This window comes from Dreissena polymorpha, chromosome 4 (genome assembly GCF_020536995.1).
Source record: "Dreissena polymorpha isolate Duluth1 chromosome 4, UMN_Dpol_1.0, whole genome shotgun sequence".
NCBI classification, from domain to species: domain Eukaryota; kingdom Metazoa; phylum Mollusca; class Bivalvia; order Myida; family Dreissenidae; genus Dreissena; species Dreissena polymorpha.
This window is the reverse complement of record NC_068358.1, coordinates 108,225,761-108,244,039: the sequence shown is the minus strand read 5'-3', so window position 1 is coordinate 108,244,039 and position 18,279 is coordinate 108,225,761. Positions and strand designations below refer to the sequence as shown.

The following is an 18,279-nucleotide window of genomic DNA, read 5'->3' as shown; positions in this document are numbered from 1 at the left end:
GTCTTTACAATTATTGATTGCATCTACACATTGGATTAAATTGATAAATATACAACGTCGATCCAAATGAAAGTCAGGCCACATACAAAGTGAACAACTTAATTTTTATACGCTTGATATGTACGAAAGTGGGAAAAAAACATAGTAATGACGAAAATTACATAGATTAAGACTGAGCTCATGCTTATTCCATTGAAAAAAGGCATTAACTGTGTTGACATATTAAGTGACCATTATTGGAGGTTTTTATACAGCGATAATAATTTAATTGAAGGGATTTATGAGTTTAACAATTAGGCGTTTTGTTGTTGTTGTTGTTCCTGCCGGCTGATTAATCCCTTTTTCGAAACGGCATTGATAAAATTTTCAGGTCTCCCTGGCGTCGATGGTCTTCAAGGTGCGGGTGGAAGGCGTGGCAAGCGCGGGTTACCAGGGCAACGTGGTCGTGGGGTTCATGGTCCACCAGGATTGCCAGGCCTGAAAGGAGACAAGGGGGAGAAGGGGGATCAAGTGGACCCCGGAGGAAGCGTGTTCCAGAATGGAAACAACTGTACCTGTAGGTTTCAGAACTGGTTTCGTTATAAGTGAGAATTTAGAATGGTTTTTAAATATTGTATATTGATTTATGGAATGTTTTTTCAATGACTTGGTGTTTAAAAATATTATATAAAATTCAGAACTATACAATATAGTGCAGCAAAATATTCTTTCTTAACTAAATTGATTGCGCCTTTTTCTTGTTTAAACATTTACGTATTTATATCTCTGTTTTAAATTGTGCAAATTTAGAAATTGTTTAGTTGTATATTGTATAGTTCCATAACTAGTATCCTAATACCACGGAATCCGGAGAGTGCCATCTATAATGTCGCACTTCTTTTATCAAGGGCGACACTAGACACACGAAGCGATACTTGATATTTTTCTTGACAGTCGCGGCGACGCACGATATTTTTTTACAGTCCCGGCGACGCACGATATTTTTCTTGGCAGTCGCGGCGACGCACGATATATTTAACACGATATATCGCCCTTGTGTAGGTAGCCCAAAAGACGATATATCGTGTAAAATATGTGGTGCGTCGACGCGACTGACAAGAAAACTATCGTGCGTCGCCGCAACTGTCAAGAAAAAAATCAAGTATCGCTTCGTGTGTTTAGTGTCGCCCTTGATGAAAGAAGTGCGAGATTATAGATGGCACTATCCGGATTCCGTATAATACGGAGTAAAGTTAAGTTAATGATTGCGAATCACTTATAAAACTAAAACATCTAAAATGAAAAGAGTTTGTTGTTCTGCTTCAAAGGCGCATATTGGAAGGGGAGCAAAGGGGAGCCTGGTCCAATTGGTTACTATGGGTACAAAGGGTCGACAGGTAGAAGCAGGGACAATTACCTCATCTGCCTATCGTTGCTTATTTGTTCGTCGTCCCTTTTCCGAATCTTTTAATTACCCCTTCATTGTTGGTACAAGCACCCTATCTAAATAAACAGACCATCAATAAAGAACAAGTATCTTAATTAGTTTTTAGGAAAGTTTGGTGGTATTAAAGAAATATTCAATACATAGTATTTTACTCAAAGTGTTAATTTCATTATACAACAGAAAGTGCTTGGATTTTCACACTTAATGGGCTTAGTGCATGTTATAGCTTTTAAGCTATGGGAGGTAACTCGATCTAGAAAGCCAATAACTCGTATTAGTGGACAACAAATACCTTTAGTAAATAATGAAGCGATTGCGTTAAAAAAACAAATAATCGCTAATTCTAAGTAAGATATACATCGAGTGTAAATCAAAACATAATTTATAAATCCTAGTCAGCATTAATTAATCAGTATGCTGTATCTATTTCAAATAACATCACGTAACATAATTTGAAATGTATCCCGCAAAAAAAAACGTTATAAAATATTGCACAATGAGGAGTTGCGGCTACATGCCTAGCTAACACACTAACCTAACCAATATAAGCACTATTATATGGGCCGTGCTCTGAGGAAAGGGGATTTTAATGCATGTGCGTAAAGTGTTATCCGAGATTAGCCTGTGCAGTCCGAACAGGTAAATCAGGAACGACACTTCCCGCTTGTATTGTATTTTTCGTTAGAAGGAAGACCCTTCTTGATGAAAATCCAGTTTAGGCGGAAAGTGTCGTCCCAGATTAGCCTGTGCGGACTGCACATGTTAATCTTGGAAAACACTTTACGCACATGCATTAAACCCCCTTTTCACATAGCGAGGCTCAAATCTTTTTGCATGCTGCACACGTAGGCGTAGGAGTTAAAGGTGAAAAGGGCATGCGTGGCCTCATAGGCTTCAACGGCTACAAGGGCGACAAAGGTATGTCTTGACCCTTGCCGTCCCGCCCTCATACCCCACATCCATAATGCCGCCCCGACTCCTACCCTCACTTATCCTCTATTGTTATCACACTCTTCATTGTCTGCAGTGTACCCACATTTCACCCATGTTTCAATCTCATTTATATTACCTCCATTCTGATGCTTCTTTATAAGTAGCGATATATAATTAAGTGATCATTATGCTTTTATTTTCATGACATTACCCATATCTTGAATGTCCCCTGTATGCGATATTGTATATTTGTAAATTTATGCGATAACAAAAATGTTAATAACGTGTTAAGTATTTTAAGTTGACTTCGTGAAACTAAAGCGGTGTACTTAAACGTCATCATTTATTTTACTATTGATTCGATTCAACTGAATATTTGTTCTCCATTTTGTATCATGCTTACAAAGGAGATACAGGCCAGAAAGGAGACAGAGGTAAATACAACAAATTTAAAACTATGTTTTGATATGATTGTCTGCATGAATGTATTTAATTAAACTGTTTGCATATATATTACAAAATTACTCGATTTGTATGTAGCAATTCAATTCAATATTGTTATTGTATTATATGGCCTTTGTATGTAGCAATATACCAACGATTTTGGTAAAGCACATGGACGTAAACCAACATTTAGCAAAAGGAGTTTGATTTTTTATATTAACCCATTTATGTCTAGTGGACTCTCCCATCCTTCTAAATTGGAATAATTTATTTCCAAAATTAGGGTCGCTAGTATATTTTTCTATATTTAGAATATTTCTTACAGAAATGACTTTGAGCAAACAGCGCAGGCCCAGATGATACGCCGCACCATGCGGCGTCTCATCTGGATCTACGCTGTTTGCCAAGGCCTTTTTTTCTAGACGCTAGGCATAAATGGGTTAATTTTATGTGTCTTGTATTTATTTCTCGATAACTCCAGAGCCATAACAAGAACACTTATATAATGATTGGAAAGTTAAGCTAAGTGGTACCCATATTTTTAAATTCAGAAAAGTGGTTCCCCTGGTTTGGAAAGTTCAGGCATATTGGTGCTTATGTGCATAAAGTCCGTTCTGGAAATATCGTTTATCATTAGACGCGATTGGGGTGAAAAATTTGCATTTATCACATGGCACGGTTTTAATTGAATCGTGCGATATGTATGGTTAAATAAAAGCCATCTCTTTACCCTGTTAGCATCGAATTAAATCATACATAATGCATGATTTTATCGCTGCTATGCCTAAGGATAAAATACGCGTATATAAAGGGCACACACTTAAATAAGCGCTGAGTCAAGTGGTGAATGAAAATGATTGTCAACTGGAATATAAAAACACAAAGGTGCACGTTTGAATGTAAAGGCCTGCGTTTGCCAGCTGAAGACTACATGACCTCGCATGCTGTGTGTTGCAGGTTTCGGTCTGCAAGGTCTTCCCGGACCACAGGGCCCGGTAGGATACAAGGGGGAGAAAGGAGACACCGGATATTGTGATGGTAAGTACTATAGAACTGAATTAAGTATAACTGTATTAAACTATACACTAGGGCTTCATCTCACCATTTTTAAGGGTTGACATGATTCAGGTCGTTGAAATTATGAGTCATTTTATAAACTTTCGATACCAAACGTTGGGGCCGCGCTCCGGGAAAATCGGGCTTAAGGCATGTACGTAGAGTGTCGTCCTAGATTAGCATGTGCAGTCCGCAAGGCCTATCCAGGGCGATACTTTCCGCTGAATTTAAAAAGTTGAAAAATGTCGTCCCAGATTAGCATATGAGAAATGCATATGCTACTCTAGGACGACACTACGCACACGAAGTAAGCTCTGGTTTCCTAGATCGAAGTTTATTCGGTTTGTCTGCCATTTCATAAATAATGGGCATAGATATAGATCTCAAACACATAATGAAGGTTTAAATATCCTTTTTTATATAGAATACATATATGATATAATTAAATTAAACAATAAAGGGTAACAAATAATTAATTTAAAAAATCATTCATAAATAGTAGGGGTATTTGCTCACATAAAAAGAGTATGTGAATTATATCGTCCGAACACAAACTATGTTAAGTTTAACTTCTCTTTCCTTCTCATTCACATTTCATTATTTAATTTCGTTCGGATAAACCCTTTCCCACTCAGAATCAAAGTGAAAATGGCTATGTGCAAACAGCATAAAACCAGAACAGCCTGCGAGTAACTCGCAGTTTGTTCAGGTTTTATGCTGTTTGCTGCTCATCAGTATCTAAGGGTTGGAAATGAAGTCTTTAAAACTTGAATCTAGTAAGAAAGGTCTTTAATTAAATTTAACTAAGAGACTACACATGCGTCAAAATACGTATCTAAGTGTTAAAGGGTTAATCCGCACATACCAAATGTTGCTGAGCCTCGATCTGGGAAAACCGCGCTTAATGCATGTGCGTAAAATGTCGTCCCAGATTAGGCTAATCAGGGACAACACTTTCCGCCTTAACTAGAGTTTTGCTAAGAAAAGACTTCCTTTAAACAGAAAATATCATAAAAGCGGAAAGTGTCGTCCCTGATTAGCCGGTGCGGACTGCACAGGCAAATCTGGGACGACACTTTACGCACAAGCATTAAGCCCTATTTTCCCAGAAAGAAACTCAGATGAATATGTAGGTATAGTAAATATGCTAGGTATTTGGTGGTTTATATTACGGAAACATGAAAAATATTATATTGTGTTTGTTGTTGTTTTAAGCCTTGAAATGCGGTGACAAGTACGTGCGGAGAAATGAGCCCGATTACAAGTTTTCTAAAAATGGTACGTAGCATTTACGCCAAGACCCTCCCTTAATAATGGTTTGGCGAGTTCCCGAAAATAAAAGACTGCGTGCTATAAAACGGGGCATCACGAGCTGGTGCAGATGGAATAGTAGTTTGTTCACATTAACATCTTATAAACCCTTTTCCACTTAAAAGCTAAGTGGAAATGTGCAAACAGCATAAAACCAAAACAGCCTGCGAGTAACTCACAGTCTGTTCAGGTTTTATGATGTTTGCTGCTCATCAGTATCTAAGGGTTGGAACTGAAACCTTTTAACCTTTGATCTACACAGAGAGGCCTTTAATTAAATGTCACTTTCTAATGGATTACACATGCGTTCAAATACATATCTAAGTGGTAAAGTGTTAAAACACATACAATAGCTGCATACATTATTAAGTGACCCTTAAGCAATCATTCACGTTATTTAGCATTGACGTACTGTACATGTATGTTCGTTTGTAATTGCTGTAATTGCTAAATCACACACGGGTATTTTTTTAAATCTGTATTTGCATTATTAAATTTGTGGATAAGATGAGACTTCGTCGAAGACGACAGAAATTCCCTCGACGACGACGCCGAGGCTACCAACGACTCCAGTTACCGACCCGCCCGAGCTGAAACCGAGGTCTTCTGGTAACCCTTGCATGAACCAGGCTTTAATATTTGTCTAATAATTGCAAGTTAGCTCTTAGGGCGACTCAGCCAGCATGTAGCGTAACAAATTCGATGAGCTAACTAAAGTAGTTACTAGACAAGCATACTGTGTTACAGGGAATGAAAACTTTCCCGCGGATCAAGGAGCCCGCCCGATCTCATCCGTCACGCCCGGAAATGACGGCATTGTGAAGCGCATGAATACAGTGACGTCATTGTTAAGCCTGTCACTAACATTGTCTCGGTTGTATAGACACTAACATCACATATACGTCCCATAACGGTTGGTTACAACGTTAGTTTGAATATTTTATTTGAATAGATATGAGAGTGTTTACAGCATTAGTGTCTCAATTAAGTGCGTTAAGGAGTTTGTTATCGCTAATAAATCATGGCCAAATGGTTTATTTATTAATATATATGGGTCGCGCTCTGTGAAAAAGGGGTTTTATGCATACGCTTAAAGTGTCGTCCCAGATAAGGTTGTACAGTCCGCACAGGCTTATCAGGGGCGACACTTTAATGATATTTCTCGTTTCAGGAACGTCTGTTCTTAGCAAAAATTAAGTTTAGGCGGAAAGTGTTGTCTCTGATTAACCTGTGCGGACTGCACAGACTAGTTTGGGATGACACTTTACGCAAAAGCATCAAACCCCCTTTCTCAGAGCACGGCTCATATATGTATATACCGGTCTTTAACTTACTAAGTAAATGACCCAGTTGGACATAAGTTATTAGTCATACAAAAAATATTTGTTTTTTATTTTTTGTTGTTGTTGCTCATTTGCTTTTAATGAACTTCAGGTTGAAAAGTCTTAAGTTTTAAACGTTCAAATTGATCTAATATAGATGTACAGCTTATTGAAATAAAATCAAAAAGCTTAATGACAATTGCAGTATTAATGCATGCATAAGGCACGATTTAAGAAATAATGGCAACTTTCATTTTCAGTTTGTCGAATCAAAAGAATATCAACTCCCATTTTCGTTAGACAAGACGTTTCCGTGCACGGGTCTTTCATGTCTGATCCGGCTCAGGTAGGTAAATACTGGCTGACCCGCGAATACCAAGGCCAACAACTGGAAGAATTCGCGGACGAACAAAATCTTAAAAAGCGCATCCCGGACAAACAGTATAACTTAAGATTCAATCGTTTCCAAGGCACGGAGCACGCTATTTACAATAACTCATTCTACTATCACTTCACTGGCATGCCAAACGTGGTCAAGTACGACCTTGGGTTCCACAACGTTGCGTCCGCCGTACGCATCCCGCACAGTCATTACAATGACAGCGTGTATATGTACAAGGGAAGTAAATCTTACTACGATATAAACGTCGACGAAAATGGATTATGGGTAATCTTTGGTCGACCACGTGACAGCGAATCGTGGTTGCACGCGATGAAACTTGACACTGAGACTCTCGAGATCGAGCGGGTGTGGCGACTTCCGTTTAAATGTGGCGAATACAAAAACTCGTTCATAGCATGCGGCATCCTGTATCTGGTGCGAGAGGACGAGAATAACGCGAGACTTGGTGTCATTGAGGATACCTATGATTTCTATGCCGACGAGTTTCGCGAGGTGCACATTGAGTTAAAGATGCCTTTTCAGCGGAACACCATGCTGTCGTTCTACACAAACACGTCTGATCGCCGGAACAGCGTCCTTTTGGCCTGGGACAACGGCAACCTCATCAAGTACCCCTTACTCTTCTGAGGGGCTTTTTAAGCATGGGCTTAATACATGTTCGTTAAGTGTTGTTCAAGATTAGCCTGTGCAATCCGCAATGTTCGTATACACTGGATATTGGTTAAGAAGAGACTCCATTTACATGAAAAATTCCATAACAGCGTAAAGCGTCATCCCTGATAAGCCTGTGCGGACTGCACAGGTCAATCTGAGATGAAACTGTACACACATGCAACAAACCCCGTTTTCCCAAAATGCGGCTCATATTGTTTCCCAATTCAACGAAAGTGATTTTGAAGTAGACACGGGTACTGCGTACGGTTTGTTTAGCTAATAATCACCATTTTAATAACAGAGGAGCCAGTTATTTCAATTGCATTCAACAGTTTACAAAATAACATTTGATGGTCGATATAAACAGTAAATGGCAACAAAAGTAAAATGTTGTTTGTATGTGTTGGTGATTGTGTTGATTTTAATAGCTATAATGAAAGATAATCTGGTGACGGGAAATCTCGAATATTAATATGATTTGTTAAGTGATGTCGGACAGTAACTTCAGACCAACAAGAACGTTATGGGACATAAATTGACTATATGTTTCTTAATTTTGAATAACATATTACATAGTTTAATATATTACAATAAGTCTGATATTAAATGTTCTGCAGTAAACTATGTTTATAAACAAACTGTAAAATGTATGTATTATTATGCTGGCGGGTAACATTTTATTTGATTGCATTTCAGTGTCCGTAAACGAGTCTTTTTAATAAGTTTTTATTGTTTTTTTTTAAGGTTGCTTTATTGAGTATAAGATTTTACTGTGTATTCGTTCAGTATTTCATGTCCTTGTGCATGGATAACTTTTTTTAAAGTTATAATACTCAATTCAGTTGTTTCCCTTTGGTAGGTAACCATTAACGGCAGCACGGCTGGCTTTTTAACAACCGTTTTAATTATTACCACACCAATACATTTGAACTACGGCGACTTATTATGGCTGCAATTGTATAATACTTGATTTAAGTTATTTTGACATACGATTGTCTTGTTGAAGACATTGCTTTAAGTACAGTTATCAGTTATTTGATTCCAATTACAAGTAAAAAGCTTTGTTGAATTTTATATGTTTTTACTAAGATTTTTTTCGTTTAGCTATTGTGGACTGTTGTTAGCATAAAGTTATAGGCTTTACACATCTATTTAGATCTGAACCCGTATCAATATTGCTTTTGAGCGTAATCTTTACTATACTTTTAAACATGGTGATTCATTCTTATTTAAAAACGTTGGATTCGTGTTTTCAGAATAATTAGTTAACACGCATTTGATTGGCGTGTCTTCAAATTCAACCTTTTTCGGAAAGGGTATTTCATGAAAAAAATGTAGGTATCAACTATTATTTTATATAAGCAAACGACGTAACAATTTACTGATGAGCTTGATCGATATGGGTTCTTTTTTTACAGTTTGCTGTGATTGTGATAATGTTCTATAATTACAATATATTTCTGAACCAACATATCCGAGGTTGTTACCTTGTTTCCAACCTGGTAGTATTTGTTTTCTATACAGAAACTGGTGCCTTTATAAGCACTCGGATGCTAACAATTTGTTCTTTTATTTAATCGTTTTTCAAGTTTAATTCGTACTTTCCCGAGTTAAATAATAAAAGCGAAAACTTTAAAACATGATTTAAAATGCGCGGATTTGTAATTGTAATTTCTTTAGTGTTGGGCACCACCAACTTTTTCAGACGCAGACCATAGATCAGACGCATGATTTTGAGTGCGTTTGACGTGAACTTGTGCAGTACGCACGGGCTCCGTGAGGCCGACGCGCGGGCTTCTCATGGTTGATGCTCGTTTGTTGATTTTGCGAAACGTTGCGAGATTTTATACCAATCACCACGCAGATTTGTAGTTCCATGCTCTCACATACATGCAGAATTGTCGTTCCTTGCTCTCACATACAATATCTGCCATCACAAGAAAATCCTACCAGATTTGGTAGGATGTTATTGTTTGTTTGTTTAAGTATTATACTACGAAAAGTAGTCTCCTTTTCTTTTTTATTTTGAAAATAGTGTATAAGTTTAGGTTCATACTAAAAATTAAATTACCTGAGTTATATAACAAGTAAAACAAGTAAAAATAACAACGGTAAAATGTATTGTACACTTGGCTCGGCTATCGTCGCGTGGCTGGGTGTGATGGCAGGGATTTGATGCAGCTGTGCTGGTTCCAGTCATATCCCTGCGCGGAGGTTGATTTTATACATCTCAACTGGTAACACGCGTTGACGCAGTGTGGTCGCAAGTTTGTTGCGACTATGTACGTTTTTGAAAATGCCTCTTCGCATCATATATTTTTTATATAAATGTATTACCGTTTTGATCTTGTAAGCTACCTGGTGAAAAAATGATATAAGTTAATAAGCTTGCACATGCGGTCGATCTATTTATTCAGCGTTTGAACAGGGAAGATATACAAGCGCTGAGTATTTCAGGGGGAAAAAAAATAACAGCCCTTGTTAAGGCATATTAGTCACTAGGGGACCGTTTCTTAGAACTACGTTCTTTCAAAAATCTTTAGTAGCGTTTCAATAAAATTCTTAAAGTTACGTATAACTTATAATTGCAGTTGTATGCACCTAAAGTTACGTATTGTACCAGAAACGGCTCCCAGGCGATGTTCGTACCAACTGCCCCAAGCAGCCCCAAGATCGGTCGTATCGGCTTAGCATCGGCTTATACTGAGTCAATGGGCGCACTGGGACTCATCTCTTTGATCCACGTTCAAGGACACTTTCGCTCAAACTGGATTTTCGTCAAAAATACTTTAAATGAACTATTCCATAAAAGCGGGATGTATCGTCCCTTATTAGCTTTTGCGAACGACACTTTATGCACATTAGTTCCAGTTTTCCCTAAACGTTTTGAGGCCGGTGCCGACCAATCATTGCGGCTAAATTATTATTTTCGTTTTGGTATTAGAGGCATTGTTTTATAAAGAATGAGTGTAGGTTTGTATTTTACCATGTTTGTGCCTAAAACTTTAAATCAAAATAAGTCAATCGACGCTTTGTAGACGCACTTCTTCCGCAATCTCCTTGACTGTGTTAAAAATGAGGTAAATGTGTGACTGACTAATGCAAGTCAGTGCCACCCACAAAAGCTTTGAGTTTCGTCTGTAAAAACGTTAATCGTCACAGCTGGGTAATTCAGAGTTATGTAGAATGCTTTTTACGAATGTTGGACGGTTGGACGCACATGCATGCAGTTGTGGCCGCGGCTCCAGATTGCTCTGACGTCGAGTATTGCACATACAGAAGGAAATACTTCTCAAATGTACTTTTAAAACGATTTATAATTAAACATACAAACAACAGATAATACATTAAATACATGTATCATCGTTTCAAGTATAATATCATGAAGGACATGAAATAAAATCGAAATACGAAAGTGCTCACGATGCACGTGTTTTTTTATAAAGACGCTTGCGAACAAATCGTTCATTAATCGACGCTCGATATTAACAGCATACGCTGTAGCATCATGCATGCACCTCTTTATTCTAAATGCATAAGACAAATAAATCGTTGAACTCGCGTTAAGTTAACCTTTCTATTTCTGTCTATCTGAATACATAGACCATTCCGTGTGCGTATACACGTTGCTCCAGGAGCAGACACTCATTGACAGGCTGACTTTATCCTCGTTCTGGGAAAACTGGGCTTAATTCTGGGAAAACTTGGCATTATGCATGTGCGTAAAATGTCGTCCCGGATTAGCCTGGGCAGTCCGCACAGGCTAATCTGGGACGACACTTTCCGCATAAATAGGAGTTTTGCTAAAAAGAGACTTCATTTAAACGAAAATTGTCATAAAAGCCGAAAGTGTCTTCCCTGATTAGCCTGTGCGGACTGCCAAGACTAATCCGGGACGAAACTGCACAGTTTTCTCAGAACACAACTCAAATTCAAAGTGCCGTCCCAGGCATGTGCATTACGCACTGGCTAATCAATGACAACATATCCTGCATCACTGCATTTTTGTTTAGAAGAGACCTCATTAAGCAAAAACTCCATAAATGCGGACGTTGTCGTCCCTAATTAGCCTGTGCGGACTGCACAGGCTTATATGAGACGACACTAAACGCACATGCGTTAAGCCCAGTTTTACCAGAAAGCTCCTCATGTTTAAATGAACGCAATTGTCACCAGTGTTTTAAAGGAAACCAATAGACACACAGGAAACATGTAAACAATACACGCTATGCAGGCAAGGTTTCAATTAAATGTTTCAACTAACAAAGCAATCCATTTAATCAGTACGCTTTCTCGTGAACGCTTAATTACAAATCAATTCCTTCTCTTTGTTTAAACCAAAACATTTGAGGCTATTTAACTCTGTTTACAGAGAGATATCAGCACGCCTGATTGCCGCGTACCTCGAGTCCTTAGCAGAAAGTAAGACTGTGAGATAGGGTCAATATTAAATGCAGCTTCGTATTGAATTTCGTTGCAATTAATGTTTAAAAAAGATCAGAAGGAATATATAGAGGATATTTGTTGGTTTCGGTAGCATATCGAATTTAATTCACGAGTGATCATAGAAATTTATATTTTCACGAGTGGCGTAGCCACGAGTGAAAATATTTTTTTCTATGATCACGAGTGAATTAAATTCGATATGCTACCGAAACCAACAAATTTTCTTTTTATTTTATGCTTATTTTTGTAGTTTTGTTAATTTTCCGAATTTGCCTCATTAAGTTTCCCCGTGGGGTGCCTCAATTTTTAGAACGCACAAAGAACTTACTACACAAGAAAATAGTTCACATCTGTAAAAAGTGTATTACTATTAAAATCAATGTTTTATTCAACATATATCTTTTTCATACTTTATACATTCAATATTATTACAAACAATAGTTTAATTTAAATTATTATGAAATTAATAGTGTTGCATATACTGGCGTAGTAATTTGTGTATTCAACTGATCTCAAAGTTACGAAAGTGCTCGCCATGTTGAACAACACTTTTACGACTTGCTGGATTAATAACACATAACTGGATTAAACTAGGAACGCAAACATATTTCAACAGTGTTTTTGTGCTAAATGGTTTCGATATCAATCACTGTCACTCTCTGCAATAAGACGGATTCGCTTGTAGTGTCGCTGTACAGGGGAATCTGCGGTTACCGCCGGTGTACGGGATGGAGATTGCCTCTGGTGATTGACTACGTTCTGTGTCTGGGAAAGGCCCATGTAAGATTCAGAGTTGTGAAAATTAAATGTTACATTGCCCTGGAAATGTGAGTTGACAAAAAATCCTCGGGCCATCGGAAAATCACTTGATGCAGGTGTGGCTGACGCAGTGGCAGTGGCTGTGCGGTTGTGCTTTTCAACTGACTGGTTTGAATGAGAAAGTATTTTTGAAATATTTTTTGACTGTTCCTTGTTCAAACTGCTGTAATTATTTAAGCTGTTAATATTTCTGTGCCCTGAAATCTGTATTATTTGATGAGCAGGAACATTCTCGTCATTCAGCTTCTGAATCAAGTGCTTTCTTGCACTGAAAAAAGTTTATTTCTATGGTAAAAATAAAATCGATATTCAACGGTACACATGACATATTACATAAGATATAAGTTGTAATTGTTTTGTGTGCTCTTGAAACACTTCAATAAATACATGGTGGTCTGTCAAGTACTGGATGTAATGGAACCGGAAAGTAGAGGAATAGTACTAGTCGAGTACAGGAGATTTTATGAATTAAAATTTTGAGTGTTGTAGCATGTAAATTGGACAAACAACACCTACTTAATAAATGGGAGGTAAGTGATTTTTATTATATATTTTAGTCTTGTTATGAAAGTAGTGTATATAATATGGGGTTTTGACCTGTATGGGGTGATTCTTGGCTCTTGAATACCAGCATCTGTTTTCATCTCGGTCATTATGCTGTATAGCTTGTTTATTCCCATGGCAGACTTCCTGAACCAGCATTGCTGTGTCTTGTTGCCAGGAGTTAAGAAGAAGGGGCTGTCTTCTGTCATCATGTCAACAGGGCGTTTGTCGGCATATAGCTTGTAGAGATGCACCGGATCTCTGTCAGGTTGTTCGGGAACTGCATATGCCAGTGGCTTGACTTTCCTATGAATAGTTAAAATGTGTGTTGCATTAAATGTTTTGTTTAAATTAAATACTATTCCAACAAAAGTGAAGTCTACTGTATATTAATAATACAAATAAGAATTATATTGTAAAAAAAGGTCTATAAATTAACTTGTGATAATAGAAAATATATATTTTCAATTGTGGCTTCGCCACTCGTAAAAATAATAATTTCTATGATCACTCGTGAAATAAAATCGATATTCTACCTTAACCAACACATATCCTCCATGTTTGTATTATTTTTACTAAAGAAAAATTCCATTTAAATATTTTATAAACAGTACCAGTTTTTATATAAATAAAAAATTATCAATTCAGATTTGTGTACAAATATATTAAAGTAGGAAAATCACCTTATATCCCTAGGATTTTCACCAGTACGGGTTTTTGTCTGACGCTCAGTGTCGAAGGTGATGAATTCTTCACCAGTTTCAAAATCGATTCCAAGGCTGACATCACCCCAGCATAGGGTGTGAATTTCCTTGCCGGTTCTCATCCCAAAATGGGTTGTACATATAAGCCACAGTGAGTGTAATAGAGCTCTTGGGCTTGATTCTCCCAGAGTTTTAGCTGCGTACATAGCTTCAATATGTTCATTTGTTAATGCCTGGGCTTGATGCGGTTTATTTCCATAACCTTCTTTTTTCAGAGCTTTTTGTTTACTTTTTAATACTTCCCTCACTTTGGCAAATTGAGGGTCATTTATCAAAGAGTGCTTGTAGTTCATGTGCCTTAAATGCCTGTCGATTGAGCTTAAAAATGCCCTCAAAGATGTGGGTTCATACTCTGATCCATCTTTTTTAGTCACACCCAACAAAAACTCGCAGACCAGAGGGTTCAATTCATGAGGAGGTATATTTTCAATATTTCTTGCCTCATTTTTGTGACTTTTTAGGAAAGTTTTGAAAAGTCTGATGTCATTGTCGGTTTTCTTTTTTGTATTTAAATTTTCGTTTTCAAGCAGAAAGCTATCCACACTTACAGATCTGAAATTCCTTGTTGGTGTTGATGTTGGGTTTTGTTCTTTTTCTTCCTGTGTTGATGCTGTTACCAGTGGATGTGGGGCTGATGTTGCTGCTCCTGCTGTTGGTGCTGCTGATGTTATTTCTTGTGATTTTGAAGCGCTGTCATCATCTTGTTCATTCATTTCATTAAAAAAGTCATCAAAGTCAAAGATATTTGAGAAAAGAAGATTTATTTCATTGTTTTCCAATTCATCCATTGTTGTTAAAGAGTTAAGCAGCAGACGAAATAATTATGTTTAAGGGAGGCAAATGTGTGTTTCAGGTTCAAGTAGACTAGTCTCCCTTGAATGAAAATTGCAATTGAGGCTCACCATGGGGTTATTGGGGAAGTAGTTCCAGTATCTAACTGAAACAGTGAAAAATAACGATATTTTTCACTGTTATGTTTCACTGTTTGAAACAGTGAAATACCACTTTTATTTCACTGATATTTCTCTATAAACCACCGGAAAGCATAAAATAAATAGAGGATATTTGTTGGTTTCGGTAGCATATCGAATTTAATTCACGAGTGATCATAGAAATTTATATTTTCACGAGTGGCGTAGCCACGAGTGAAAATATTTTTTTCTATGATCACGAGTGAATTAAATTCGATATGCTACCGAAACCAACAAATTTTCTTTTTATTTTATGCTTATTTTTGTAGTTTTGTTAATTTTCCGAATTTGCCTCATTAAGTTTCCCCGTGGGGTGCCTCAATTTTTAGAACGCACAAAGAACTTACTACACAAGAAAATAGTTCACATCTGTAAAAAGTGTATTACTATTAAAATCAATGTTTTATTCAACATATATCTTTTTCATACTTTATACATTCAATATTATTACAAACAATAGTTTAATTTAAATTATTATGAAATTAATAGTGTTGCATATACTGGCGTAGTAATTTGTGTATTCAACTGATCTCAAAGTTACGAAAGTGCTCGCCATGTTGAACAACACTTTTACGACTTGCTGGATTAATAACACATAACTGGATTAAACTAGGAACGCAAACATATTTCAACAGTGTTTTTGTGCTAAATGGTTTCGATATCAATCACTGTCACTCTCTGCAATAAGACGGATTCGCTTGTAGTGTCGCTGTACAGGGGAATCTGCGGTTACCGCCGGTGTACGGGATGGAGATTGCCTCTGGTGATTGACTACGTTCTGTGTCTGGGAAAGGCCCATGTAAGATTCAGAGTTGTGAAAATTAAATGTTACATTGCCCTGGAAATGTGAGTTGACAAAAAATCCTCGGGCCATCGGAAAATCACTTGATGCAGGTGTGGCTGACGCAGTGGCAGTGGCTGTGCGGTTGTGCTTTTCAACTGACTGGTTTGAATGAGAAAGTATTTTTGAAATATTTTTTGACTGTTCCTTGTTCAAACTGCTGTAATTATTTAAGCTGTTAATATTTCTGTGCCCTGAAATCTGTATTATTTGATGAGCAGGAACATTCTCGTCATTCAGCTTCTGAATCAAGTGCTTTCTTGCACTGAAAAAAGTTTATTTCTATGGTAAAAATAAAATCGATATTCAACGGTACACATGACATATTACATAAGATATAAGTTGTAATTGTTTTGTGTGCTCTTGAAACACTTCAATAAATACATGGTGGTCTGTCAAGTACTGGATGTAATGGAACCGGAAAGTAGAGGAATAGTACTAGTCGAGTACAGGAGATTTTATGAATTAAAATTTTGAGTGTTGTAGCATGTAAATTGGACAAACAACACCTACTTAATAAATGGGAGGTAAGTGATTTTTATTATATATTTTAGTCTTGTTATGAAAGTAGTGTATATAATATGGGGTTTTGACCTGTATGGGGTGATTCTTGGCTCTTGAATACCAGCATCTGTTTTCATCTCGGTCATTATGCTGTATAGCTTGTTTATTCCCATGGCAGACTTCCTGAACCAGCATTGCTGTGTCTTGTTGCCAGGAGTTAAGAAGAAGGGGCTGTCTTCTGTCATCATGTCAACAGGGCGTTTGTCGGCATATAGCTTGTAGAGATGCACCGGATCTCTGTCAGGTTGTTCGGGAACTGCATATGCCAGTGGCTTGACTTTCCTATGAATAGTTAAAATGTGTGTTGCATTAAATGTTTTGTTTAAATTAAATACTATTCCAACAAAAGTGAAGTCTACTGTATATTAATAATACAAATAAGAATTATATTGTAAAAAAGGTCTATAAATTAACTTGTGATAATAGAAAATATATATTTTCAATTGTGGCTTCGCCACTCGTAAAAATAATAATTTCTATGATCACTCGTGAAATAAAATCGATATTCTACCTTAACCAACACATATCCTCCATGTTTGTATTATTTTTACTAAAGAAAAATTCCATTTAAATATTTTATAAACAGTACCAGTTTTTATATAAATAAAAAATTATCAATTCAGATTTGTGTACAAATATATTAAAGTAGGAAAATCACCTTATATCCCTAGGATTTTCACCAGTACGGGTTTTTGTCTGACGCTCAGTGTCGAAGGTGATGAATTCTTCACCAGTTTCAAAATCGATTCCAAGGCTGACATCACCCCAGCATAGGGTGTGAATTTCCTTGCCGGTTCTCATCCCAAAATGGGTTGTACATATAAGCCACAGTGAGTGTAATAGAGCTCTTGGGCTTGATTCTCCCAGAGTTTTAGCTGCGTACATAGCTTCAATATGTTCATTTGTTAATGCCTGGGCTTGATGCGGTTTATTTCCATAACCTTCTTTTTTCAGAGCTTTTTGTTTACTTTTTAATACTTCCCTCACTTTGGCAAATTGAGGGTCATTTATCAAAGAGTGCTTGTAGTTCATGTGCCTTAAATGCCTGTCGATTGAGCTTAAAAATGCCCTCAAAGATGTGGGTTCATACTCTGATCCATCTTTTTTAGTCACACCCAACAAAAACTCGCAGACCAGAGGGTTCAATTCATGAGGAGGTATATTTTCAATATTTCTTGCCTCATTTTTGTGACTTTTTAGGAAAGTTTTGAAAAGTCTGATGTCATTGTCGGTTTTCTTTTTTGTATTTAAATTTTCGTTTTCAAGCAGAAAGCTATCCACACTTACAGATCTGAAATTCCTTGTTGGTGTTGATGTTGGGTTTTGTTCTTTTTCTTCCTGTGTTGATGCTGTTACCAGTGGATGTGGGGCTGATGTTGCTGCTCCTGCTGTTGGTGCTGCTGATGTTATTTCTTGTGATTTTGAAGCGCTGTCATCATCTTGTTCATTCATTTCATTAAAAAAGTCATCAAAGTCAAAGATATTTGAGAAAAGAAGATTTATTTCATTGTTTTCCAATTCATCCATTGTTGTTAAAGAGTTAAGCAGCAGACGAAATAATTATGTTTAAGGGAGGTAAATGTGTGTTTCAGGTTCAAGTAGACTAGTCTCCCTTGAATGAAAATTGCAATTGAGGCTCACCATGGGGTTATTGGGGAAGTAGTTCCAGTATCTAACTGAAACAGTGAAAAATAACGATATTTTTCACTGTTATGTTTCACTGTTTGAAACAGTGAAATACCACTTTTATTTCACTGATATTTCTCTATAAACCACCGGAAA

The 18,279-nt window shown here is 37.0% G+C and overlaps 3 protein-coding genes across 3 annotated transcripts in view; 1 reads left to right on the top strand and 2 right to left on the bottom strand.

The window, feature by feature from the left end:
- LOC127879470 (gliomedin-like) overlaps positions 1-9,020 on the top strand; it is a 97,638-nt gene extending 88,618 nt beyond the window's left edge. Inside the window, exons 6-12 of the mRNA XM_052426318.1 lie at positions 371-556; positions 2,276-2,344; positions 2,767-2,793; positions 3,761-3,841; positions 5,075-5,137; positions 5,678-5,779; positions 6,753-9,020. Of these exons, the coding sequence (XP_052282278.1) occupies positions 371-556; positions 2,276-2,344; positions 2,767-2,793; positions 3,761-3,841; positions 5,075-5,137; positions 5,678-5,779; positions 6,753-7,522 (1,298 nt within the window). The 3' untranslated portion in view covers positions 7,523-9,020. The remainder of the gene's footprint in view (positions 1-370; positions 557-2,275; positions 2,345-2,766; positions 2,794-3,760; positions 3,842-5,074; positions 5,138-5,677; positions 5,780-6,752) is intronic.
- A 3,339-nt stretch (positions 9,021-12,359) lies between these two features.
- LOC127877646 (uncharacterized) lies at positions 12,360-14,909 on the bottom strand. The gene is made up of 3 exons (XM_052423720.1): positions 14,041-14,909; positions 13,412-13,663; positions 12,360-13,082 (listed from the first exon to the last, which is right to left on the bottom strand). The coding sequence occupies exons 1-3, from the start codon at positions 14,907-14,909 to the stop codon at positions 12,638-12,640; spliced, it is 1,566 nt and encodes a 521-aa protein (XP_052279680.1). The 3' UTR covers positions 12,360-12,637.
- Positions 14,910-15,475: 566 nt separating this feature from the next.
- Positions 15,476-18,024, bottom strand: LOC127877647 (uncharacterized). The gene is made up of 3 exons (XM_052423721.1): positions 17,156-18,024; positions 16,528-16,779; positions 15,476-16,198 (listed from the first exon to the last, which is right to left on the bottom strand). Exons 1-3 carry the CDS (start codon positions 18,022-18,024, stop codon positions 15,754-15,756), a joined length of 1,566 nt encoding a protein of 521 aa, XP_052279681.1. The 3' UTR covers positions 15,476-15,753.
- Between the last annotated feature and the right edge of the window lie 255 nt (positions 18,025-18,279).

Bases quoted from the DNA above. Each gene is read 5' to 3' on its own strand.
- LOC127877646 (XM_052423720.1), bottom strand. From the start codon at position 14,909: ATGGATGAATTGGAAAACAATGAAATAAATCTTCTTTTCTCAAATATC. The intron at 13,664-14,040 runs GTGATTTTCCTA...AACTATTCATAG, and splicing joins GAAAATCCTAGGGATATAAG to GAAAGTCAAGCCACTGGCAT. The intron at 13,083-13,411 runs GTCAAAACCCCA...AACTTTTTTCAG, and splicing joins CCAAGAATCACCCCATACAG to TGCAAGAAAGCACTTGATTC.
- LOC127877647 (XM_052423721.1), bottom strand. From the start codon at position 18,024: ATGGATGAATTGGAAAACAATGAAATAAATCTTCTTTTCTCAAATATC. The intron at 16,780-17,155 runs GTGATTTTCCTA...AACTATTCATAG, and splicing joins GAAAATCCTAGGGATATAAG to GAAAGTCAAGCCACTGGCAT. The intron at 16,199-16,527 runs GTCAAAACCCCA...AACTTTTTTCAG, and splicing joins CCAAGAATCACCCCATACAG to TGCAAGAAAGCACTTGATTC.